This window comes from Fusarium odoratissimum (assembly GCF_000260195.1).
Source record: "Fusarium odoratissimum NRRL 54006 unplaced genomic scaffold supercont1.4, whole genome shotgun sequence".
In the NCBI taxonomy this organism is placed as follows: domain Eukaryota; kingdom Fungi; phylum Ascomycota; class Sordariomycetes; order Hypocreales; family Nectriaceae; genus Fusarium; species Fusarium odoratissimum.
This window is the reverse complement of record NW_022158690.1, coordinates 2,001,090-2,026,594: the sequence shown is the minus strand read 5'-3', so window position 1 is coordinate 2,026,594 and position 25,505 is coordinate 2,001,090. Positions and strand designations below refer to the sequence as shown.

General features: G+C 48.6%; 10 protein-coding genes across 10 annotated transcripts; 3 read left to right on the top strand and 7 right to left on the bottom strand.

Annotated features, from left to right (window-relative positions):
* Position 1: 1 nt before the first annotated feature.
* FOIG_03901 (glutathione S-transferase) lies at positions 2-905 on the bottom strand. The gene has a single exon (XM_031201935.1). It carries the CDS (start codon positions 779-781, stop codon positions 113-115), a length of 669 nt encoding a protein of 222 aa, XP_031069459.1. The 5' UTR covers positions 782-905; the 3' UTR covers positions 2-112.
* A 136-nt stretch (positions 906-1,041) lies between these two features.
* On the bottom strand, positions 1,042-3,215 carry FOIG_03900 (uncharacterized protein; the record flags this gene model as incomplete). Its single annotated transcript, XM_031201934.1, has 6 exons — positions 1,042-1,530; positions 1,584-2,112; positions 2,157-2,442; positions 2,487-2,677; positions 2,727-3,106; positions 3,159-3,215. The coding sequence occupies 6 exons, from the start codon at positions 3,213-3,215 to the stop codon at positions 1,042-1,044; spliced, it is 1,932 nt and encodes a 643-aa protein (XP_031069458.1).
* A 440-nt stretch (positions 3,216-3,655) lies between these two features.
* Positions 3,656-5,660, top strand: FOIG_03899 (uncharacterized protein). Its single transcript, XM_031201933.1, has 8 exons — positions 3,656-4,014; positions 4,062-4,150; positions 4,201-4,555; positions 4,603-4,757; positions 4,805-4,914; positions 4,963-5,050; positions 5,101-5,212; positions 5,266-5,660. Exons 1-8 carry the CDS (start codon positions 3,765-3,767, stop codon positions 5,580-5,582), a joined length of 1,476 nt encoding a protein of 491 aa, XP_031069457.1. The 5' UTR covers positions 3,656-3,764; the 3' UTR covers positions 5,583-5,660.
* A 541-nt stretch (positions 5,661-6,201) lies between these two features.
* FOIG_03898 (uncharacterized protein) lies at positions 6,202-7,599 on the top strand (the record flags this gene model as incomplete). The annotated part of the gene is made up of 1 exon (XM_031201932.1): positions 6,202-7,599. The coding sequence occupies one exon, from the start codon at positions 6,202-6,204 to the stop codon at positions 7,597-7,599; it is 1,398 nt and encodes a 465-aa protein (XP_031069456.1).
* Positions 7,600-8,268: 669 nt separating this feature from the next.
* Positions 8,269-9,554, top strand: FOIG_03897 (uncharacterized protein). Its single transcript, XM_031201931.1, has one exon. The coding sequence runs from the start codon at positions 8,541-8,543 to the stop codon at positions 8,907-8,909; it is 369 nt and encodes a 122-aa protein (XP_031069455.1). The 5' UTR covers positions 8,269-8,540; the 3' UTR covers positions 8,910-9,554.
* FOIG_03896 (L-fuculose-phosphate aldolase) lies at positions 9,173-10,615 on the bottom strand. Its single transcript, XM_031201930.1, has one exon. The coding sequence runs from the start codon at positions 10,417-10,419 to the stop codon at positions 9,523-9,525; it is 897 nt and encodes a 298-aa protein (XP_031069454.1). The 5' UTR covers positions 10,420-10,615; the 3' UTR covers positions 9,173-9,522.
* A 140-nt stretch (positions 10,616-10,755) lies between these two features.
* On the bottom strand, positions 10,756-12,976 carry FOIG_03895 (uncharacterized protein; the record flags this gene model as incomplete). Its single annotated transcript, XM_031201929.1, has 5 exons — positions 10,756-11,112; positions 11,161-11,948; positions 12,003-12,729; positions 12,781-12,884; positions 12,935-12,976. 5 exons carry the CDS (start codon positions 12,974-12,976, stop codon positions 10,872-10,874), a joined length of 1,902 nt encoding a protein of 633 aa, XP_031069453.1. The 3' UTR covers positions 10,756-10,871.
* Positions 12,977-13,232: 256 nt separating this feature from the next.
* FOIG_03894 (uncharacterized protein) lies at positions 13,233-14,312 on the bottom strand (the record flags this gene model as incomplete). Its single annotated transcript, XM_031201928.1, has 2 exons — positions 13,233-14,088; positions 14,135-14,312. 2 exons carry the CDS (start codon positions 14,310-14,312, stop codon positions 13,250-13,252), a joined length of 1,017 nt encoding a protein of 338 aa, XP_031069452.1. The 3' UTR covers positions 13,233-13,249.
* Positions 14,313-14,717: 405 nt separating this feature from the next.
* Positions 14,718-16,517, bottom strand: FOIG_03893 (uncharacterized protein; the record flags this gene model as incomplete). Its single annotated transcript, XM_031201927.1, has 1 exon — positions 14,718-16,517. One exon carries the CDS (start codon positions 16,515-16,517, stop codon positions 14,718-14,720), a length of 1,800 nt encoding a protein of 599 aa, XP_031069451.1.
* A 256-nt stretch (positions 16,518-16,773) lies between these two features.
* On the bottom strand, positions 16,774-23,679 carry FOIG_03892 (uncharacterized protein; the record flags this gene model as incomplete). The annotated part of the gene is made up of 6 exons (XM_031201926.1): positions 16,774-16,969; positions 17,020-17,659; positions 17,704-17,972; positions 18,023-18,255; positions 18,316-18,501; positions 19,276-23,679. The coding sequence occupies 6 exons, from the start codon at positions 23,677-23,679 to the stop codon at positions 16,774-16,776; spliced, it is 5,928 nt and encodes a 1,975-aa protein (XP_031069450.1).
* Between the last annotated feature and the right edge of the window lie 1,826 nt (positions 23,680-25,505).

Genomic DNA, 25,505 nt, shown 5'->3' with positions numbered 1-25,505 from the left:
GTGAGAGTAGGGCTGATAGTTGATTGAGAGAAAGTCTAGACCTTTATACAATCCTGTTCTGCACTCCACGTGTTCTATACCCTATACCATCTTATGCTTGAAACCCCCAAATTTACAGCTTGAAAGGACTCTGAGGCGGGCTGGCACCCATAGATAGCTCCATACTGTTATCGATCTTTTCCATCGTCTTCTTGAAGCCCTCCCTCCCCGCAATCCTTTCAAGATACTTCAAAATATTAGGATACTCCTCCAGACTATACGGCGAAAAGTATCTCATCGTCGTAAGCGGAAACATGACCATGATATCAGCAGCCGTAAACTCCTCTCCCGCAAGCCACTCATTATTCTTAACACGCTCATCCAACAACTTCAGCGCCTGTCTCGACTTGACTTTTCCAAACTGCACGACAGGATTATCATCGCTGAGCTTAGCAGAGCGGATCAACATGATTCGACCTAATGCTGTTTGAAGAGTTCCGTCGACGTAGTGCCACCAGTACAGAAAATCAGCATATGCTGGGTGGCTTGGGGGCAGGAAGAGGGAGCCCTTGGCGTATTTGTGGCTGATGTATTCGATGCATGCGCAGCTTTCGGCGAGGGTTGTTGAGCCGTCTGTTATGACGGGAGCGGCGCCCATGGGGTGAAGGGCCTTGAAGTCGGCGGGTGCGAGGAGGGGAGAGCGTTTGTATTGTTTGAGATCATAGTCAATGCCAAGTTCTTCGCAGAGCCAGGGGATGCGCTCTGACTGGGAGACTTGGAGATGATGAACTGTAAGAGGCATTTTAGTGAAATTGTTTGCGCTAAGTGTAATTGAGAATTGTAGAGTCAAAAGTTCTAAGATTGACGCGTCAATCGTTCTTATACTACTCGACTTCAATCGTCATTATGGAGTTCATGTTTTCCGTGCCGAGGCATTTACCGGTCCCACTATCTAGCTCATGAGTTGATTGACCAATGATGTAATTTACCGACTCGGAGAATGTCACCGCTAGTACGATATCGTCTGCGCTAAAATGATTTGTCATATGATAAAGCGAGGCTCTAGGGTATTTCCAGATCGAGACCCAAGTCCCATGAGGTTTGATCTGCTTCTAAGAACGATAAATCGAAATTGTCGTCGACGGGAAAAAGACCAGCCATATCAGCATCGATAAGGGAGTTGAAGATATCCAGAGTGGGCCATTCACTGGGCCCCGAGGCGAACTGGTTCGGAGTTTGTGGAAGGGTCGTGTTCGGGTTGTTCGTATTCGCTGAGTGGTCTAAGAAGCTTCTTGAAGCCTGAAGATCAAGTGTTATGTCACCACTATCTGCAACACTGGCGATTGTTGGATCTGAGGCCTCGTCTCCAGCTTTGACATATCCATTCTCGTCAGACCGCAACATGCCAGCAAACTGTAAAATCGACGATTTTGCAAGCGACGCATCAACGTCAAAGTCAACAAGTGCCGAAATATTCATGTACTTGGGTTCGCCACATATTCTAGGTGGGTTGCGTTTATGAACGTTATGAAGGCAGCGCACGTAGAGTTGCTGTCCCCGCGTTAGTCTCAGCGACAGCATATTGATAAGCCAATACGACTTACCAGTAATGAAGCTAGCTTCCAGTAATTCGACATTCCTTGTATCATCTTGACATTGGCGTCGATGTTGGATTGAGCTCGCTCTCTAACTGATAGCTCGGAACACCAAAGAAAAGGGATCTGAATAGCACAGCTTGAGTAAGCTGCATATGCGACAAATATCGGCATCGAACTGAGCGGACAACTGGTAGTTAATATCGCAGAGATGAGACTGGAGATTGCAGTAGCGTGGTCAAACGCGACTTGTGCAGATAATTGTCTGGCCGATGAGTAAGTCTTATCGCCTTTTGACCAGCAGAAGAGCGGAACAATGGATGAGTGCAGTGCGCAGAGGGATTGGTGATAGATTAGGTTGGTGAGAATGATCTTGGGCAAGTCCTTCTGTGATATACTTGTGACAAAAGGCGCGTCAAGTTTGAAGCTACTTGGGACGTTATTCCACCATGATGAGATCTTGTTCTCAACCCTGAAGATCTCTTGAACACGCAAGTTGAGATCGCCCTCGGATTTAACAACAGTCACGACAGACGACCTGTCAAGTCAGCAGAAGTGTCTGATCGTTGAGATTCGACTTACCAGAGATTGAGGCCGCGTATAAGCTCGCCAAAAATACTTGCTGAGCAAACTCTATTCGCAATTGTTGCGATTGCTGAGTGTGAAGATCTAACTGCAAAGTCTTCTTCAGACCAAGGCAGTGGTAGATTCTCAATATCAGCAATCGCCTCAAACCGGAATAACTTCTCACAACTGAAGCAGTGGAATAAATAACATGCCCAGAATCGTCTTCTTCGTGATTCAGCTTCGAACGAAGAGCCGTTCTTTGGACCTGTCCCATTTATGTGGAGGAGTTGACAGGCATTACCTGGTCAAGTCAGCAATGAAAAGATCCAAAGTGGGTGGACGTACCCTTGTGAAGATAGCTTATCCTCCAGGAACCTTGACTATGCCAGAACAGCGATAGATTGCAGAACGTCACGAGATTATCATCGCTGAGTTCTTCTGCGTCTTGGAAGACAAGTGCTCCGGCTCTTTTAGCCCACTTCGTCATGAGGCCTTGTTCTTTGAGAGTAGCCTTCCCGGTTTCGTTGCGATAGAAACTTGATAGCTTGTCAGCGAGGGAGCACGGTGGTGAGATTGGATTCTTACTTGGCGCCCCAGGCGCAGATGCTAAGAAGAATATGAGGGTTGACGGTCTGATCTGCAAGTGAGTGCATAAAGATGGTTTTGTGTAAGAGAAGAGTGGATTGGTAGACATTGTCAAAGTATAGTTCTACGAGGGTGTTGACTAAAGACGGAGCGATGCCTTGAAAGAAAGCATGGTTTGAGACAGACTCGGCGTTGAGATTAGCTGACAGCGCAACTGGGGCTAGACGCCTCGACCCAACAGATTGGGATGCTCCATTTGCAGTTACAGCTCTTGTGACGTTTCTCTTTCGTCTAGGATGGATTAGGTTGGTCCCGTATTCGCAGGTGTTCTTCAACCTGACGCATCGCTTACAGCTGGGTCGCTCTCCGGAGCAGCGAACCTGGACGGCAAAGTTAATAAGACCGAGGCCGTTTTAATTTACTCCTTCAGACCTTTTGCTTTCTACAGACATCACAAGCTTTGCTCGGACGTCCTGGTGCATTAGCCATTGCGGCATATGGAGATTGTAAGATTTCCTTCGATGCATGTCAGCAACAGATATCATCGCCAAAGGGAAAATGATAACCCGACGCCTGCACACAAGCATTACAGCACGCACTAAGCTCACCAACAGCATCTTCACCAATCAATCAACCAGCCAACACCTCAAACTCAATTGAGATACCCAACAACTAATGCAACGGACAAAGCTCACCCGATTCAACTTCTCTCGTAATTTAGGCTTTTCTCGCTAGCGGGCCGATTGGTGGTTGCCAATTATCCCGGGGGGCATCCCAGCGCCAAGAGTCCCTATGATTGAAGCGTCTACCAAACCAGCGGGGGATCGACGTGCAAATTGGGGGGCTCCCCCGCAAAACAAACAAGCATAAACGGCTGTGATTCTAAGACGAGGTATGACGCCGTTGGGGGACTTCTGTGCCGTCGGGCGGAGATGCACCGAGGTAGCTATAAAATGCAAGCATTTCCGTTTGGTTGTACACATTAGAGAGCTTCTCAATTGGTTGTACAAATAACAGAGTCGCCAATTGATTGCCACTATGACTCTCTTCTCTGTTCTTGCATTCGCTGCGCTAGCGAGTGCAAAGTGGATTGTCCCCGGTGCACGATGGTACGATACCGATGGAAACCTGTTCAACGCTCATGCTGGCGGTCTTTGTGTTGACAGGGAGAGCGGCAAGTTCTATTGGTTTGGTGAACATAAAACTGAAGAGCAGGAAGAAGGCGGCGGCATTTCGGTCTACAGCTCTGATGACCTCGCTACGTGGGAGTCTCACGGTTTGGCCCTGAGTGTGTCTCCCAAATTGACACTTGGGATTGTTACTGACGTGTTACAGAGCCTGAGGAAGGTCACGAGTTTGTTTCGCCAGAGAGTATCATCCAACGACCCAAGGTTCTTTACAGCGAAGAAACAGGAAAATACCACGTATGTCCTCCCCTTGCCATCCAATTACCAAGCTGACTTTGTGTCCTTAGATGTGGTGGCACGCCGACGACCGCAACTACAGCCTTTTGCTCCAAGGCCTCGCAACATCCGACAACATCGCCGGCCCCTACAAATTCCAGCACGCCGTCTCCCCCCTCGGTAACTGGTCTCAAGACTTCGGCGCCTTCACCGATTACAAGACCGGAAAGTCGTACGCTCTCTACTCCAACGGCGATAAAGTCCAGGGTCGAGATGTCTACGTCAGCGAGTTTAACAACAACCTCACGGATGTGGAAAAGGTCACGTTTCGGTTTAATAAATATGACTTTGAGGCGCCGACTATTATTCAGACGGAGAAGAGCTACTGGACTTTTATGAGTCACAAGACGGGATATCGACCTAACAGTAAGTCTTGATGGGATGATAGTGAGGGTGAGGGCTAATTGGTGTAGATGTTGTGGCTATGAGGGCTGATAAGCTTGAGGGCCCCTGGTCGCAGCCTTTCTTTGTCGCGCCGGCTTATACGAGAACGTTTAGTACGCAGAGTGGCTTCTCGTGGAGGATCAAGGGCACCAAGAAGACGACTTATCTCTACATGGCTGACCAGGTATGACGCCCTCTATTCTGTTGCAAGTCGAAGCTGACATTTTGAAGTGGGATCTGCCGTCAATTTGGGAGAGTCGCAACGTCTGGCTTCCTATCGAGATTGATGAGGAGAACAAGAGTGTCAAGGTCGTTTGGCACGATGTTTACGATTTGAATGTGTAAGTCATATTTCAGTCAACTGCACCGTTTATACTGACTGCTTGTAGCAAAACTGGTGAATGGAAGCCTATCAAGGGCAAGACTTACCCCTCCAAGAACGCCAAGTTTGCTGGGGACGCTCACCTCCAAGAAGCTGTACGTCAATCTTGTCGAGTTTATAGAGGGTTACTAATGAAAATAATTAGACCTTTGGAACAGACCATGTCATCGCAACTGGCATCTACGGCAACGACAGCACCGCAACATTCACAGTCGAAGGTCAAGGCGCTGACCAATGGGTATCTTTCTACCACCAAAGTAAATCCCCCTTCCCTCCATTCCCTCCTTTTCACATACTAATAACCATCCAGATATTGATGACATGGGCTTTGGCGACCAGCCAATGGGTCAACCTGATCGCATCAACGGTACCTGGGCAATCCGACGAATCAGCAGTGTTGTCGTCAACGGCGATAAGGACAAGGTGCACACTCTATGGCAGAAGGATACTCACAAGGGAATTATTCTATCAGCTCCTTTGCTGCTACCCCTTAAGAAGGGCAAGAACACTATTACTGTCGGCGGGTTGAATAACGGGAAGGATGCCAAGGGTGCGGATCTGGATAGAATTGTGGTTTATCCCCCTGAGAAGAAGAAGGGAAAGAGGAGCTTCTTTAGCATCTTTTAGATAATCTATTCTTAGAATTAGATGGTATGAAGAGACTTAGTTGAAGTAATAAACCTGACCTTTGACCTACTTGCTGAAGTTGCTTCAAGATTCCGTCAACGTACTGGCTCGGCACTATGAATGCGCGCCATCCTTCCGGCAGTCAGGCCTAAGAGACACGTCGCCCATCTGTGAATAACCTGGCATATTTGAACGTTAAACTGTGTTTATCTAGTGTGAACGAAGCACACTGGCACGGCCAGTGAATCCTCGCGCTGGAAAGTCTGTTCTCCATCGGGCCTTGGATTGTGCAGTCGCCTTCAAGTTTCCAACTAACACAGAATGCTTTGTTTCAAAGCCAAACAGACTCCAGACGAACTCTTACCTCTCCCTTGTTTGTCGTATGCCTTGTTCAGCACCATTCACAAAGGCCACTGACTTGCTTAGCTCTCACAAACAAAGCTCATTGTTCATCGCCATGAACAACCACAATGAATCACAGCCCAGACCATAGAGCAGTGTCACAACCCTCAACATGCCATTATAAAACCTCCAATTCCTTGGAAACCAGTTGAAGCCTGCCAACCTTTCCAACTTCTGCGTTAAAAACAGCCCACCTGGTAAGAAGATCACCGTCAACATGACGCTCTTTCCTTGGCCAACTGCTCTCCCTTCGAAGGAACACATTCCCTCTCGAGTACTTCCATCTCTTTTGCTGATCGTTCCACTGATTGCAAGTTTGACTTGCGTTTGGCTTCTCGTCAATGATATCTGGACACAGGTGTTCTGTACGCTCTTCACACTGAGATATTTCCGTTTATTCGGACATGTTTTTGGATCGTGGATTTATCGCCCTTCACCACTTAAACAGGATCCTTCGTTTTCGAGGAGTGATGTAACTGTTATTCTTCCAACTATCGATCCTCATGGTCCTGACTTTCGAGAGTGCGTGGAAAGTATCCTTGCGAACATCCCGGCGTGCATTCTGGTCGTCACAGTTGGTGCTGTTCTTCGGGAGGAATGTCAGGCTGTTCTCAGAAAACTAAGCGTCGATGCTCCGCCTACTCAGATTCTTGTCTCGGCGCTTTCTGAACCGAGTAAGAGGCGACAAATCACTCATGCCATGCCAAGTGTCACTACAGCTATTACTATCTTCGCAGATGACCATGTTTTCTGGCCGAGGAGCTTCATCCCTTCTGTTCTTGCGCCTTTTGAAGATCAGAGTGTCGGCATGGTGGCGACCAAGAAACGAGTTCGGCGAACAACACCTGGAGTCTTGACATGGCCTTCCATTGTTAACTTCATCGCGTGCAATTACCTCCAGCGTCATAACTGGGAACTCCGTTCATCTAATGCTATCGACGGTGGAGTATTCGTTATCTCGGGCAGGACAGCAGTCTACCGCACAGAATTCCTCAATGACACTGGCCTGCTTCAGCGTTTCTGCCATGAGAAGTTCTGCTTGGGACTTTTTGGTGGCGAGGGATTAGGTCCTGATGATGATAACTTCTTGACGAGAGAAGGTATGAAGAAAAAGTGGCTTGTCAAGTTTCAGGATACAGAGGATGCGACGATTGAGACGACGCTTGGTGAGTGGCCCAAGTTTAAGGATCAACTACTTCGCTGGGCACGCACGACTTTTCGAAGCAATCCAGTCATGCTTCGTGATCCAGTATTTATCTATCGGTATACATGGAGTTGCTTCATGGTGTACTGGGCTGGCCTTGTCAACTTTGCTATAGTATGGGATGCGCTGCTCATCACGACTTTTGTCCTCGCTGAAAAGTCCGGCGGCGCTGAATTGGTAATTTTCTTGATCTTTATGTTCTGGACAAAGATCATCAAGATCATCCCGCACTTTCTTCAGTATCCTTCTGATTTTCCACTCGTTATTTGTCAGATTGCGTTTGGGTATGTACATAGCTTTATTAAGCTTTGGGCGTTGGTTACGTTCTGGGATTGTGATTGGTCCGGGAGGAATCTGGATGAGATTAATCATGAGCATGTTGGCCTTGATACGTCGTTTTATGAGACTTAGTAGTGACAGCATTGCGAGACAAGTTGGGACGCATTATGGTATCGAGCTTGGTAGGGGACATAAAATACAATGCCTGAGATTGATGCTAAACTGAGCCATGCAACTGAAGCATCTTGTGGTGATGCGTCGCCCAATCTTGTTCAATTTCCTGATTCTGTCGTGGAACCCTTTTGGTTCCTTTATGCTAGGCTTTTCAGCTTAAGCTTAAGCTCTTTGCATACTTTGTAAAGCTGTGAAGCCAGTGGTAAATACCCTCGCGGATCTGCCACGTATATATGCGTGAGATTACATTAGATTAGATTATAAGCTAAAAGTTTGCCTTGAGCTTTTAGGTTCAAAGGTGGCACGCTTCCTGGCGTTTGTGGTCGAGGAATGTTTAACGCCCACGTCCGATGTGTTTCCCCGGTATTCCCCCCTCAGAGAAGCTTGAACGTAAACTTTTCTCCTCGCAGGATCTTGGTTGGACCGATATAGCTGAGCAAACAAAGGTGCCAAAGATGAGTTTTAGATCCATTAATGACTGAACACGTCTTCATCTTGAAGCTTAAGCTCCAGGAACCCGTAGAGGGAATTTACTTGCTAGACGAATCAAATTGTAAATGTGGCCCCGTCAATCCTGATATACAGAAGGTAATAGGCCATAAATAGCAGGTTTTATTTCAAAGACACGTTTACCAATTGCACAAGATTCACAACCCCAACATGACGAGAAAATAGACGAAAGACAGCAGCATAAAACAAATATCCACATTTGAAGAGCCATATAAGGATGCCCTCCCGTTCAGCCATTGCGAAAAAGAATTCCCCTTCTTCAAAACAAGCCACCTCCTCGACCTCCCCCCTCATCCAGCTATAAGCTCCAACAGTCATTCAGCCACCCTCTTTGTCAATCTACCATAACGTTCACATACAAACAGCCCCTATTAAATTTACCATCCATCATGTGCTGTGGTAGTGTCTCAAAATCCAAATTCAAGAGCAAGGCAGCTGAGGGACAATCACCAACACCCGGCTCCCCAAACAGAGCATTTACAAATCAGCCGAGTCTCGGGACTCGGGCTATGATGCATGGTGCTCGCTCACGCAGCGCTCAACCATTCGGCCAGCCTCAAGCATCTCCACTCAAGAGGAACAGCCAGGCCGCGATTAGGGTTTCTGCTGGAAATGTACTTCAACAGAGCCTCGGGACTAGGGCTACGATGCATGGTTCTCGTTCACGGAGCTCTCAGGTATTTGGCCAACCTCAATCCAAGTCTCAGGCTTCTGGCATGCCTACGAAACAGTACGCGAAACAGTGGCCCTGGGAATAGGATGACGTTTTTAGCTGTTCTTGTCTTCACAAGGTCAGGATTACAATTGGAAGGAATACGCTAGGCTGCTTCCTCCTATCTCTTTTTGGGAAGTCGGATATAATTAGAAGGTCTTATGCTCAAAGGACGCGAAGTCGACCATGCTCGCCATTTTACTCTTCTACGATGCCCAAGGCACGGGATAATTAAAGAGACACTTGTCAGAGAGAGATGCTAGATGTCTCTGTAGATATTATCAAATAGAGAAGACAAGAGGCTAGGAAGGGAAAGGCCGCCTGGGATTGGATAAGGAGAGAATAAAGCAATAATTCACGAATTCAGCTATTGTTGATAAGGTTTGCATAACACAAGAGGCACGAATCCTCGAGCTGTGGGAAGTTAAATCCATAAACACACTTGACGCCAGGGCTGTGGCGCAGTATGAAGAACTCTATGTAAACGTGGCCAAAAGAACATAGTCTGTTCACAGCCTATCTAGAATACTGCCTCAACTTTGACAAAAGAACATGTTTAATTGTTACTATACTTTGTGGTTCGACATCTCCATCAGCTAGCTATCAATGAACCAACGACACTGCGGGCGAAAGGCAAGATAATGCTGCATCTCGTACTCCTACTTCTTAAAAGCCCCATTGGACATCTCATCCTCCAAATCATAATAAACCTGAAACTCACAGTAGCAAATCTCAGGATCACTCTCGACGTCAAAGTTGAAATTGGCCTCCTCATCCTCAATCAGTACCTTAGGCATGCCATTCGCCGCTGCAGCCTCGGCGAGAAGTTGGACACGACAACTGTTCTCCATAGACGTATACAGCCACGCTGCCTCGTCCACTGTTTGTCCAACGGTCAGAATACCGTGGTTTCGTAAGATACAGCCTTTTCCTTTGGAGCCCATGGCTGCTGCGATGCGGTCTCCTTCTTCGCTGCCTAGCACGACGCCACCATAACTGTCGTAAACGCTGTGCGCATCGCCTCGAAATTTACACGCGTCTTGCGTTAGCATTTCGAGACGTTTGCCGAACACAGACCATGCTTTTCCATGAATACTGTGACAGTGACAAATAGCGTGAACGTCGCTTCTAGCTTTATGAATAGAAGCATGGATCAGAAACCCCGCTGTATTAGGCGGCCTTGAGCGGTTCCCCCCAATGACCTCTCCCTCGAGGTTAACGAGGATCATATCGCTAACCTTCAACAGACCAAAGTGTCGTCCGAGAGGGTTCGTCCAGAAAGCGTCGGTGAATTCTGGGTCGCGCACGGAAATGTGACCGCTCATGCCTTCGACGTAGCCTTCGCGGTGCCAGTGGCGAAAGGCGGCGGCCATGTGCTCGAGCTGCCATTGGCGCTGGGAGGAGAAGTCGGGGTGGGAGGGGATGCCGCTGAGGACGACATCACCGTGGGACATTGCTTGCAGGGGGGTTTTGTCTTTGAGTTCATGACCGTGCGTGGATTTGGGCGCGATGGTGAGGGTACCGCTTTGGGCTTGGATGGTAGTGGTTGAAGACATGATGCCAATTGTATAGTATGAGCGAGTTTGATGATGATTCTTGTCACTGCCTGCTCAGTTCGATTGCTCTCTTTTATGTCTTTGTTATTCTTCGTCTATCATTGGCGTGCGCCCTCTAAATACCCTCTGCTAGTCATGATTGCGGGGAAGCGCCTCGTTCAGCACAACTGGTGCTTATCATAAGCGGGGCCGGTAACTGGATCCGGTTCATGTAGTATCGAAATATGAGAATGAAAAGCGTCATCTACAGGGCGTGGGCAGTAAATTGCAAGAATTCAGGAGTCAAGAGAGGGCGCGTAAGATAAAGATCCTTCGAGGTCTGACCAAGACCAATTACACACGAGGTATCGTCGTCATCAGGTACACGGTCCGGTCACGAAACAAGATGGTTGGGAAGTTTATATGAAGGTTCTCATTCCGGGTCAGGATGATATCCCGGTTGTGCTCTTTCATTATCTCTTTGCCTTCCATATCGCACTGCTACCAAGCCGGACCAATTCCGATACGAATCTATTGAGCTCGTGAATGCCGTCCATGTCATCATTCGTCAACTCTTCCATCGCCATATCCTGGAATACCGTTGTACACCCCGCCAAGATATCAAGGTCGCTTCTAGCCCGCTGATCTAAAGGATGGATCAGAATGTTCATGAACAGCGCCATGGCCGCTATGGGAGGGTAGAATGCAATGTGACTGTAGATGTTAGCACAGGGTTAGTGAGAGGAGACGCATTCCACATACCCAAACACATTCTCCTGGAGGATATCTGTATGAGACTTGAAGATCTGGAGGGTAGTGCGACTCGCTTCTAGAGAGATGTCACTGCTTGAATGATAGACGCTGTGTAGATCGTCGGGGAGATTGTCATGGACAGCATATACTGCGCCGCATCTTCGAACAGCCGTGTGAATCACTGTGGTTATGTAATTGTACTCGAGCTGGAGGTGAATACATCTTGTCCTTTGTGGGAACGACAGTTGCGGATTGAACAGCGGTTGGTCCGGAAGGACGGATAGCTTTGGCCTGTAATCCACAGGGATGTTCGAGCGCCATGACTCAAGATCAACGTCTAGTTGGCGAACGTGACAGAGAATCGTGCCATCTGATAGGCTCGAGTTGTCTAGAGAGCAGAGAAACAGACATAGCTTTTCTTTGAGTTGGGAGAGGTCCAGGTCTTGGGGAAAACAGACAGTATTGCCCTTGGAAAAGATCCCACCGTGAGGAGTACCGGGTCCAGTGGCTGGCCCGTCATATATCCTAGCCCAATCATCCGGCAGTGTCAAGTCACAATAGCCTCTGGTGATACAAGGAGGTCTACCAGATCGCATGGCTATGTCCTTATCGAAGATGTAGCATAGCCAGAAGAGGTTCCGGATATGCTTGCGCCGGCTTTGATCAACGGCGCTATCCAATCCGCTTGTTGCAAGGGGATGTGAAATATGGCCTTTGAGATCGTATAAAATACGGCAAGCATGGGGATGGAGGGTGGCTGCAGCCTCCCACTGACCTGATAGTAGGTGGCTGATTTGCTGTACGATGCGTCAGAGTTGAGAAAACCATAGCTTGGTAAAAATTCAACTTACCAGCATAAGAACTGTTTGTAGAGTTTCCATCGTACTCTGACTGATGACTTGGGATAAATGGCATTGCGATGAGCGCACATAGACATCACCGTCAAGAGGCTGGACATGCGCACCCCTCAGTCGTGAAGTCATGGCCATGAACGCTAGAATACACGCTTGTGATGAAGCCTTTCCTTGAGAAGGACCTTGAGAATCATCATACGCTACTGCCAGAATATCTTCAATCAGCACCGGGTGGATGACCGGGTATACAATTCGCCATGGCGAGCCGAAGTATGACTTTAGAGACTCCTCCACCGTGTGTCTGTCCGGGAAGCTGAAAAGCGCCGGAGAAGTGCTGGGATTGCCTGCTTGTGAACCAAAGAGGCGGAAGCCATCTAGGAAGATATTTTCGCCTGTTTTGGAAGACATCCACTCACGGCCTCTGGTGGAGTTGATAGGTATGCCTTTGAAGTACCAATGTTGCCCGAGGCATGTCCAGATGGCAGTGGACGTTGTCTTAGCAGTATTCCCAGAGCCTGCACTATCCTGCTGTGGGTATGGAGTGATACAAAACGAACTAGCATCAGAATGTGCTCCCAAGGTTGAGTATGGAGATGTCAAATTAACAGTTGGGGTCGATGCAGAGACGGCTGAAGATCTAATCTCAGAGCGCATCTGCACAAGAGCGGCTTCAAGCTCCGAAACACGACGCTCCAGTGTCTGAACGTGGCTCGAGAGTGCCGCGCTGCAACAGGTCAGCAGTGTGATAGTATGAGTAGCAATACTATGGACTTACCTCACATCAGACTTCCTCTGGGACTCCCTCTTCACAGCACACTCAAGGTCATGATGCGCACACCATTCACACGGTTGTTCGGGATCCGGTTTGATACATTGGATCTACTCGCCCTGGTCAGTCCAAATCAGGGTGAAGTAATTGAGCATGATACCTTTCGCTTGAAACAAACGTCGCAAGCTCGCTTTGGGGGCATCGGATGGTGAGTACTGTTGGTCTGGATGATTGACAGCGTCTATCGGAGATTCGGACTCCGTAGTGCCTTTAAAGGCATGGGCCATGGTTTCAAGCTAAAGAACTATACTAAGCCTGAATTTCACAAGTGCTGTGGCTTCTCGCCGGTTATTGGTAGACTTTGAGCAAAATGGGGACGCGGAGTCCGTACGCCGCTGACATGATTTGACTGTGGGGTTTCCTGAGATTCTTGCGTGGAACGATAAGCGACATGTGGATAAACCAACTACAATACCTAGAAACGCAATGCCCAAACATCGCCGAGTCGCTGATTATCCTCCCCAAGACCCCCATGAACGATTACAACATCTTTCCCATTCTCGCCCCGCGCAACATCAGCGTCGAACCAACCCCTAGCAACAGGTCTATCATCACCAATCTCCACTCTCTGCCAGGTACTCTCCTCAATGTCAAAAGCCCAGACGTCAGACAGCATCTTTCCGGCCCCAGCGTGGCCTAGAGCGCTTGGGTCTCTCTCGCCAAACATGGTGATCAAGAAATTCTTGCCCCGTACTGTAATTGACAGAAGACTTGCTACACTTCGTGCTTCAGGACCTTCAACACCATCGGGTTTGTAAGTCACCGTAGACCATGAGCCAGCCTCAATGTTATAGATGTCCAGGGCGCCCCCTTGTTCTGTCTTTCCATCAAAGCCGTTCATGCGATACAGCTTGCCATCGTGAAATGCGATGGAGGAGCCACCGCGCGCAGGTCCTGGTGCAGAGGGCAATTCTTTCCAAGCCTGTTTTGTCAGGTCAAAAGCCCAGAGGTCGCTGAGTCGATTCTGCTCAGGGCATCCGGAGTGGAGGTAAAGCTGATCAACTCCATCTGAGGTGATGCAATGATAGCTTCTACCATCTGGCAACGGCGCAGAAGGATCTACAGGTTCTATAGTGTCCCATGTATTGTCGGCAGTATTGTACCGCCAGATAGCACCTTTTTCTTCGATAGGTTTCATTTCAAGACCACCGCGTCCAGAGAAGAGGAAGAAGTTGCCTCCGATGGTGGTGCTGGGGCTGCCAACTCGAGGTGAGGGGGCTTTGGCGGGAGCCGTAAGTGTTTGGGCGCCATGCTCTGTGAAGATTAGCAAGGACTAGATAATAGCTGGCTGCCAACATACCCTGAGCATCGAGGCTGACAACATCAATTCTGTTGTCAACCGGTTCACGTGGAAGCAACTCGCCGCCAAAGATATAGATCTTTTGATCGATGGTGGAGACGGCTTGGGAGGATCGGTAGAGGCGCTTGCTGGAAGTGATCCGAGACCAAGCGGCAAGAGGAAGCTTGGTAGAAGTCATCCTGAATATTGAAGGGTACTGAGGTACAAAACGAAAGATGATTGAGGGTTTGAGAATCCGTCTAGGTGACGCGAGGAAAGCTCTGTATTTATATTCTTTCGAGCAGCTTGCTGGGCTCTAGACATCAAGCCGCCTGGAGACAAATAAGCAGATCCCAAATAATCTATGGGTACTATGCATATCGGAGAGAACGGTCCGCTTAGGTAATGCTTCTTTAAGCACTATTGTGGACAGCTACCGAGGTAGCTCACTCAACCCGTTGAACATAATTATCTATTTTTGTTTTCACTAAACTAGGAGTCAGCTGAGACAATGCTAAACTTCCAGAGATCAAAACTACGCATCGGATTACGCGTATGATTCTGAACAGAGCCTATACTATCATTCCATAAACATTGATATGCGCTAGTACAATGCTATGCGACTCCTATTAGCCCTACCCTCTTCAGTGGATATTACAGGTGCTCCAAAACCCTTACCCTGCTGTCCTATGAGAAAGGCACAGCTAACGACCTGGTACCCATCACGATATGGCCGCAGGACAATGGGTACTCTAAGCCCGTATAAGATCCATATTTCATCTCCGTCGGTGATTGAAGCAAGGGCTCCGCCTTGCCATCCCCCGGCGCCATAAAAGTCCGCAAACGGCCATTCCCTTGTGTCTAGCCATATTTTTGTGATGATTGTGATGAATGTTCCATAAACCCTTAGTATGTGTGCTTGTGTCTGCTGGATCGTGTCTGTGATGGTTTCAAAAGTATGTTCTGGAGATTCTTGGGGTATCCAGCTCAGGATGTAGAGCAGCCTGTTCCCGAAATGGTTATTTCGAATATCCGAGGCTTCAGTACTGGTCCAGTCGACGACCCATGAAGGCACGTCGAGATTCCTAGATCTAACTAATGTAGTAGCTTGTACTAGGATATACAAGCTGTTTTCCTTGTCTATGATTGCCTTGGTAGTCATAATCATGACTTGGGCTGCGGTCATGTCGTGTGAATAGTCGGGGAAGATCTGATAACCCGGCGAAGCTAACCCGGCGATGGCATATACCCGATCACGATCATCGGAAGACCTACAAGATCGCGAATGTGATAGAAGAGCCTTTATGTCCATGGTGCCACTCCAACGCATCTTCATTTTCAAGGCCATGCCCACGTGGTCGACTTGACGGTTCAGGTCTCTTTGGTTGACGATGTCGAGGATGCGGCAAAGTTGGTGATCCTCAGGACAGCCTTCCGAGAGGTTTCGGAGCTCCAGAAAGAGATTCCGATTTATCAGGTCGTGTCTGTGTGTTCCGCAAAAGGCTTGCATGGTTCTCCAGCACTGTTCCCATGAGACGAAATGGCTGCCGAACATGAAGGTGATCTGGCCGGATACCAGGAATTCCTGGCAGATCCAAGCTCGGTTCCACCATGGGCTGGTCAGAACATCATAGAATGCAATCCATCCATTGACAAACTTCTCGGTGTGCATGCTGTCCCAGAGATAGTCCCTTATGCGAAACCATTGCTGTCTGTGACCTCTAAGACGCTCCGAGTCAGAGGTGTCGGACAGTTCGTCACTTTCCCGGGCACCGTCTTCTGATTCAGCCTCGCCATCAATACCTATTTCGTCTTCTCTGTCGTATTGGAATGGTCCATCGTCTTCTTGTGAAGGAACGGCGTCGCACAGGTCGATCAGCCACTTCATTCCCCTCCCATTAGTTTTTGATGTCGATAAGCAAGCCAGTGTGCGTTCTGCGCCCTGATAGATGTCCCTCATGAAGCCGACTTGGTGTGACCTCTCTCTTAAATCGTGCTGATTGATGCATAACTGATCGATCCAAAGTCGAGGTGGACCTTGGCTAGAGGATCGAATCCAATAACGGCGAGCGAGTACCAGTGCGTGATGTAAGTTCGCAAAGATGTTGCATCTTACCCCGTTCACCAAGATGTCCTTTGTTTCTGTCGGCTCTCCTGCGCAATATGATAAAGCAAGATACTGTTTTCGTGCGTCGGCTAATAATGTCGCAGGTAGTAACTTGCACTCGAGTATACCGCGTCCAGTTTGTGTAGAAAGTTCGATGAGTCGAATTTCTCGCTTGCTTGTGTCGAGGCTCTCGTACAGATTCGCTGAATAGAACGTCGGATTCTCTGGCGTTCTGAAGATATCGAGCCCTGGCGACGGTCTGCTTGGGCTGCGGACCGACCCCGCCTTTGTCGCCATTGCAAAGCGACCTGTCTTCCAGAAGATTGCCCAGGGCCTAGGCGAAGGTGAGATATAGATCAGCTGGAATTGGCATACACCTATTATGAAAGTTTAAATTACAGACAAGAAGATTGTTTCGTTGTTTAGTCGGTATTTAGGCTATGGTTGGGGTCCCTCATCCGCCCTCTGATATGCCTTGCAGCCTAATGCTGACATGGTGGGCAGGTTGAAAGCGAGAACACATGACGTCTAATTAATTGGCAACGCTATCTACTCAGGTCAGGTATCGAAAGTTTTTGCCTTGTTCGCCGTCATCTGCATCGTCCACCTCAGCGTCGTTGTCCAAAGGTCCATAAAGCTTCTCGTTACGCATATTCTCTCTCTCCAGAGCGAAATGCATAAACAAAGCCAGAATGACGATAGCGCCGCTCATACCACAGCCGATTGCGCAACCCTTGACAAAGAATGGTCTCCCTCGATATTAGCTGGAATGCAAGTACAGAAGACATAAGTGACTTACGCATCTTCTTTTGGAAACATGTAACTGCTGAGGAGAGACGAGCATTGCCCAATTATCAACGTGATGGCAAGACCTGCTCCCTTCTTCGAATCCCGTCCCTGGTTGTTGAGTAACCATGTAATGTTGATGCAGAGCGCTGGGAAGATTCCGCAGGCTGCGAGCCATACACCAGCGTATCTGGGGCCCGGGCGATGGATATCTTGTATACCTGCAAGAAGACCATAGCCAACGGTGGCCATGGCAGCAAAGCCAGCTACGACAAACCCACGATTTCCGCACCGATCTGAGAAGAACGCAGCTCCCATACAGAGAAGGAACGCCGTGAAATAAGCCGGCGCTGTGAGTCCCTGGGCGTTGATAGAACTGTAGCCCATGGCGCTGACTATGGTGGGAAGGAAATTGGACAAAGCTGCAAATGAAAAGTTGCAGCAGAAGTGAATAATGGAGTGGACGTAATTCTTGTAGTCGAGTATTCCGGCCATGATTTGTCTCCAGTTGACGTTTTTCTTGACTCCATCGGGACCTTGTACGCGCTGAACGGCGAAATATCTTTCCTCTTCAGTGAGAAACTTGGCGGTTGCGGGGGAGTCGATGAGGAAGAAGTAGACCACGGGAGCGAAGGCGATGGTCGGTGCGCCCTCTACCTCAAATCAGTACGGCCATTTATGCTGGGGATGATCTTACCGATGATGAATAGTAGTCTCCATGGGGCTAGAGACCCTTTTATATGGGTGATGCCGTATGCTAAGCTTGACGCAAAGGTGTTTGCAAGAGGCGACATGCCAAGTAAGATAGACATCCGGAGACCCAGCTCTCTTCTTTTATACAGACACGATAAGAAGAATGGAGCACCAGCGCCAAACGTAGCTTCGAAGATACCGAGGAAGATGCGCGTGACTATCAATTGGGTCATATTATGCACTGCCCCGGAACACATCGCAGCCGTTCCCCAGCTTCGCCTCGGTTAGCAGTAAACATTGCGAACAAGCTCCACGAGACTTACCAGACACAAAGGATCGAGACATAGATATGAGCAGGGAATATCTTCCAAAGCATAGTCGTCCACTCAAACAGGATATACGCGATATAAAACGAATTGAGAACCCATGACCAGTCATCGGAGCTTAGGTTCAGGGCTTCTTGTGCACCGGCGGTTTTGGCGTTGCCGATGTTACCGCGGTCGAGGTACGATAGGACGTAGAGACAGCAGACGACGGGCATGACGCGACGGTCGAACTAGATTTGGCTTATGAGTTGGGAGTTGGAGCTTGGAGATTGAGAAGAGAGCTGGCTTACGGCGTGTCTGATTCTTCGGTCCATGTCGGGTGTTGAGAGGAGAGGTTGCGAACCTGTTGAACCCCTCACGTTCTCTCCGCCATCTGTGCTGGTCTTGTCTGGATCCATGATGTCTTCAATAGTGTACGACACTGAAATATCGACAGATCTTATGGGACGCTCGACCTCTGTGACTTCGGTCCCAGACTTTATCTCTGTCGTGTTTGCTCAGATATAAATTGTAGAAAAAAAGGTGTAAAGAGCACGACGGAGAAAAGACACGGCAATTGACGTAGCTTGCCCTGGTACCTTGATGTCGATCATTGCCTGTGGATATCTCCGCAAGAGATCGGCAGTTGGAAAAGTGGGGATTCGGACGGCCCGAGCGGGCGTGGACTCTCAATGCCGCTCTGTTGAGCTGCGTTTATTCCGTGGATTGCTGTTGCAGTCATTTACTATAGCCTTTATTCATGGGTGAAGTCGGCATCTATATCCATATTTGACTGCTTCGGAGTCCTCGGGAAACCGTTTTGTTGATCTCCTTTGCTACCGGCTGTGAGCACGATGTATTTCAACGTCGTTACAGTTAATCATTTGGAAGATTTCCAATAGTTGTTACGACGCTACGTTCACTTTGACTGGGCGCATAATATTGTCAGACTCACACCAGGTCAGTGTAAAACTTTGCATGAACTCCTCAAATTTAATACAATCTTCTTATCAACAAGTAGCACGAACCGCAAGGACCCGGCTCTCGTATCCGAGGATACAGCTGTAGGGTACCCAACTCTCTACCAATGCAATAGGTCTGGATATCCATGCCGCCGCGCAACAAGCAAGCCTCAAAGACATGATGTAAGAATGAACAAGGCCTCAAATAAAAAAGATAATATGGAAAGTAATCTATACATCTCCCCTTACTGCCCTTTCTCGCTGCTAGTACATAACGTGCTGCGTACAAACGACGTGTCCCTGACTTACTTGATGTTTCCAAAAATCATCCCAGTTCAAAATCTCATCAACCTCGTTGTCGTAGTCGTGATCAAAAGGACACCAGAACTGCCTTGTTGTTCGCCATACCACGTTACAGGTTGGGCATCTCACAGTATTCACAGTATGACCATCCGTCTCCGAACCCGTAACTCCAGTTGCAGCAATATAATGTGCGTGCATCATTGCTCCCCTCAATTGACCCGCCAATTCTTCCAATTCTTCTTCTTCATCGGAAAGTCCAAGAACCGATATTACGGCGTCCCACGCCCTCTCCATCATCAGATCCCAGGTATCTTCCTCCTGCGCCCGGTGCGTTTTGTAACACTCGATCATCATCAATGTGTCAAGCAGTCGGGCAGATATATCATCCCTCTCTTGTTCTGGAATCGAGGAGTTATGCAGAAGTTCACAAATCTTGGGACTGATCTTCGTGGCGGTTTCTGGACAAAAGTGCAAGTGTAGAAATGGCTTTTTTTCACCAAGATCGAAGAGACCCTGACCGTCTTGGCACTCCATCGCGAACTGCCAGTCCAGGGGTCCGTGGATTTCCGGCTGAGGTGAGGCTGAATCTCGACTGCCTAAACTCTTTATATCGTAATCCGAATCATAATCTGAGTCCCAAGATTGGACGGTACGCGGCTGTCTTTGGAAAGCGCTAGGATTTAAGAATTGAGGACTACCAGGTGCATTCTCTCGCTCTCTCCGTGGTGTCCTGCCAAGAGAGGCAAACTCACCCGATTGTGACGAGGCCTGAGACGAGGGGGCCTTGCCACGTTCGTCGACACTAGGACGTCCAGACGGCGACGCGACTGGACGAGGCATGTCAGGCTTCGACAACCTATCAAAGCGCTGTCGCCCTCCTAATATGAAAACCTCACTGTCAACGTTCGTCACCATAGACCTCTCCCGAGCTAACCCATCACTGGAACCTGGTCTATGAGCCAAACTCGAAGGATAAGAGGCTTTCTGACTAGTGTCGCTATCATCAGATGCCTGTGGCTCTTCCGGCTTGATCATGGCTGCAGGTATGGCAAATCCATGATTGGCGCTAGGTGCGACCATGGGCTCATCAGCAACCTCTGCTTGGGCAAATTCCTTGCGTCGATGGACCTTTTCACTGAGTCTCTCAGAAACGACAATAGACTTGGGACGTGGTATGTGTCCGGAGAATACTGGCGGTGCATAGAACTCAGGGGAAGGCGTCGAGTTTGCAGGCTCGAGGACGCGCCCGTTTTCATCCGCGCTGGGGCGTCGAGATGGCGAAGCGCTTTGAGGAGATTTCTGAGGCCGAGAACCTTGAGCTGTATCATCATCGGAGTTACCATCATAAGCGTAGTCTTTTGGTAGTCGAGGTCTGCGATTACCCAAGGGCAGAGCGTACGAAGATTTAGAACCTCGTAGCGTAGCAGCAGCTTGACCGTGCGACTCGTCGCCAGATGGTTTACTTGTAACAGCGATAAGTTCGCCAGCTACAGCGTCTTCTTCCGTAAGTAGGAGTAAGTCCGACACGCTGCCGTCTGTAGTTTCCGCTCGCGTGCGCTCCAATCTTTCTGCTTCTTGATAAGAAGAATCATTAGGAAAGGGAGGAATATCCTGGAAAGCGCTAACCGACGAGGAACTGTAACCATAAACGCGCTGTCTTGAGGGTATGGTAACATCATCATCGACGCTGTTCGGCCGAATTTGGGACATAGTAGAACCCGGGCGTTCCCAAGGTCTCCGCTGAAGTACCTCGCTCGAATGGTCCGAGACCCTATGACGCCGACTCGTAATGGCATCGCCACTATCATCAGATCCTTGTGGCGCTACCGGCCCTGGAGGGGACATGCACCGGGTGACTGGAGGGCCTGCGCGTGGTAGGGCCTCGGACTCATCACTATCATCTTCATCATAAAGGTTCCTAAGGCTACCCTCTTCGACAATATGTTGGCCAAGTCGATTATCGCCAGTGTACCGAGGCTGTGAACTCTGTCCGGGTGATGGCTGTACTGGCGCATACCTAGGCATAGGAGCAGGTATTGGAATAGGGTTCGCAGACTCGAGTTGTCGGCCGTAACCATTATGGCTTGGAGGCCTAGCGAACTGTGGTGACCAGGGTAGACTATTCATTCCGGGACCCTGATTGTCAACACCGGAAAACTCAAGCGACGAACCAGAAGTTATACTGCTTTCATCATCGACGTTGTTGAGAAGCTCGTCGATGTCTATCTCGTCAAATAGTGCTTTGTAATGGTTCATCTTCTGCTCTTCCACCGTTTGGTTAGGCTGATTTTCCGAGACAGCTACGAAGCTTGTCCACTTGCTGGTGATGGAGTACATCGTGCCAATAGACTCTGCATTTCCTTTGGCGACTTCTGTTTCGGTTGTCCCGCGCTTGATTGAGTCTTGAAGATCCAGCAGGACAGACTTAGCCACTAGTCGGTGGATTGTGCCGTCGCTGCCTGATGAAGTCTCGATGGGTAATTCATAGGTTTTCTTCTTCGCACCGGCTGTTGTTGTGCTTATAGTAATAGTCTTTGGGATGGCTCCCCCATGGCGAAGGTCGATCAAGAAGGAAATAGACGCGAAGGTGAAGGGATGGAGAGATGAGATCGGAAATGGGGCTTGGATGTAAGGTATGTCGCTACCGTCGGCAGGATTATCCTGTCCAAGGTTGTAATCAACCACGTTCTTCCTTTCAAAACCACTACCGAGATCAATGTCACAACTCCAGCTGTTCGGTTCCAGAGCCGACTTCAGCAGACGATTCAGCCGATCATGCCATCTCGGCGTCTGCGTAGTATGAACTACATCACTGTAGCCGCCACCACACTCCGCAATACTCTCGACTAGACGATGAGAAACCTCATCTCCAATGCCCAGAGCAAAGAACCGAACTTTATCCCCGAATAGCTGGCGTTTCTTCCAGATGAACTGGATCGAATCTTCGGGTTCCAGTTCACCATCTGTGAGAATGATGATCTGTGTAGATTCTCGCTCTTGAACCCGCCGCTTCACCACTGCTTCCAGCGCCCGAAGGAGATCCGTTCCGTCCATATTAGCCTCCATCCGAGACACGTAACTCTTGGCCTCTCTGATATTCTCCTGCGTGTGAGGTTGGGAGTTTTCCCATAGGCCTACTGTCGCTGAACCCCATGAGATAATGTTAAAGATGCATGTCGACGGTATGCCTGAAAGAGCTAGGAGCATTGCTTCCCGCATAACATCAATCTTTCGTCCTCCGGTACGCCGTCTGCCATAGCCAGGTGAACCGTTTGACCATCCCATAGATCCAGATTGATCAAGAAGAAACAAAATCTCTCCAGTGAATGATTGGGGAATAATGGCGTTGCGGAAAAGATTGTTAGGCCGGATGTTTACTCTCATAGCAGCGAGACCCTTGTCATCTGCCGGACAAGCGATGGCTCGTGACTTGATTTGGTGGCCTTCATTCATCTGAATGACAAACACAAAGTCTTTTCTCAGAACGGGTGGCTCTGACTCATGGTGCCAGACATAGTAGGTTCTGGTTGATGCATCCTTTTCCAGCAAGTTGGAGTATTCGACAGGCTTGGCGCCCTCAAACTTGAGGAGGTGACCTGACTCCTCGTCACAACCTTCATGGTTGACTTTTCCATTATCTATGACCTTGATCCATATGTCAAGCTTCTCCTCTGGTACTCTTGATGCAGGCTCCCACTCGATTGGTGACTTGCTGTATCTCGGAGCGATAGACATCGGAATAGTGAGAGCTATGCCCTCGGTTGCTTCTGTCTCCATCATGACAACCTTCAGCTCTTGGACGTACGTGATCTTGATCTCCACCGTGGTATTGGCGGGAATGTTTCCTAGAGACGTCTCAAAGATCTCAGGAGTATGTTCTTCCAGCAGAGCGGGAGCTGCCACTTTATCGCGCACTGCTTCTTCGAATTCCTTTCGCGCTTGCACCTTGGGCTTGACGACGCCTCTGACACGACGTTCATCACCGATTGTGCATTCGAAGGATGTGATAACAGCGCCATCGTATAGAGGGAAAACGTGCTTTGCAGCGTCGATTATTTCATCAGAAGGATTGCGGAACTTCTGCACCAGCTCTGTATGAGCGACTGTGCCGTCCACAGTCGCCGTCAAAGAAACACTGAGCGTCGGTAGACATAGTGTCACCTCAGGTATCTCAGCTTCCGTAGGTCTTACCAGAGGCTCGGGATACGCTGGTATTGAGTAGGGTCTGTATTCAGAATTGCGGGTATCCTTTTCCGGCGTGAAAGAGCCGATATCATCATATGGTTCGTCATAAGGTGTCACCTTCGCTATCCAGTGAGAAAACTGATCCAGGCCACGGTTTTTGACTTTTTTCTTGGGCCTTTTCGATCGGTTCATGGGTGTATCGTCACCCCAGCCTTCCTCGGGCATGGCTAGCATGTTACCCGGGGCTGAGAATATGACCCCCGACTTTAGTCGCTGGGTGAAGACGTGGCGGCTTGTCATCTTGCCGTCGAGTAACTGATTTCTAGTCGGTAAGATGATGGCGGAATATCAACTGGAGCTGTTTACGAGTAATAGAAGGAAGAGGAGTTCTGTGCAGCTGTTCTTATCAATAAACCTGCACTGCTTACTCTGCATGCAAAGCATCATCGCCAAGCATGTGACTAAGCAATAAGGAGTTTCAACCCGCATGCCTCAGCCGCAGTGCTCGCCCGAGTAAGACGGGTGTAGCATTGGGTAAGTGGCTTGCAGATAATCGCTCAAGGGTGCATGAAGATGAGGGACAAACCTATCAACTTTCTATGGAATAATATATTTCAGTTTCCATTCTAAAAGTACATTTGCGGCTTGAAGAGTGTGACCTTGTCACAAAAAAACTACATCTGTCCCGCTTTCGATTCAATTTATTTGAACGAGATACATGAGCCATGAATGTGCAGCCCACGATTGTGTGATGAACGTGCATATTACATGCATAATGAGGGGGTAGGTGGTCTGATAAGCGGGGTTGCTGCCAATCATGATATGAGATACTTGCCCTTTGTCAGACATGCGAGGGACTACACATTCAGGTAGAGAGGTTGTAGATCAAAGAGGAGGGTGCACACGCTACGGTTATCGAGAAACAACTCTTATTTCACGTCATTTCCTAAGATCATTGTCTGTTGGTAACCGAAAACAGAGAGTTCCAGTATGTAAAAAGGGGAATGGAAAGGCAAGGAAAACCAGAACCAATACTAATTCACCAAAAGAACCAATCCCACAGTCACTTGATTACATCTCTTAAAATAAGGCTTGGGTAAACAACCCGAGGAAGGCCTGAAACATCGGCTGTGTTGATGCCTAATGTGACCATCAGAATCAGCCGCAGCAGCACCGCCGCTGGCAAGGCTTTTCTTTGTGCCAGCCTGATTTTCTCCTTTTATAACCATATAGCCTGCGTCTCAGTAAGTCTCTAACATCTTAATGTACTCAGAGACAAAACTTAAGCATCCTGAAATCTATTTTTATCCCTGAAGCTAAGTTCCTATAGCTTTAAGCTAAGCTACTACTAAGTAAATTTAGGAGGTAGGCTAAGTAAGGAACTAGGTAAGCCTAAGGGGATATGTTCGCTTACTTATTGACACCCAACCTGTTCCTCGAAGGGTAGCTGAGCCGATAATAGGATTCCTAACCCATTGAGCTGTTGGTGAGCATCATCTTCTTGCTGGAGTCAAACGAGGTTACAAAGTATGAGGAGCATTTGTCACGACAGCGCGATATGTGCATTTTCGTAGCGGCTGGTGCGAAGGAGAGGACTAGGGGCGGCTTTGAGGAGCTGCTGAATGCAGCAGACTCTAGGTTCAAGGTTGTGACGGTTCATAGGTACAGTACGAGTACTGTGGGACTTGTTAAGGCGCATCTTGGATAATGAGCTGGAGTAAGACTTTTATCTAATTAGGCTTCGGGCATATGCTTTCTGTCTTCGAGGAACTGAGAAATAGTGCCAGTCGAATGCATGATGAGTGATAAAGTAGTTTCGCAACTGACTTGATATCTACGATTACCTCAAATTTGCAGCGCAGTACTGGGAGGTTGCTGTTCATTCTCTACCTACACAAACATAAATCCTGTAGTCACAAATGTTTGACTGCAAGGCTAAAGGTATTCGTGTGTGCGGGGAGTCACAAATGGTGACGGCCGTGCGGTCGACGTCTAACTAATGAGGAGCCCTTTAGTCCCCTTGAGTGGACCTTGCCAAATGACTTTCAACC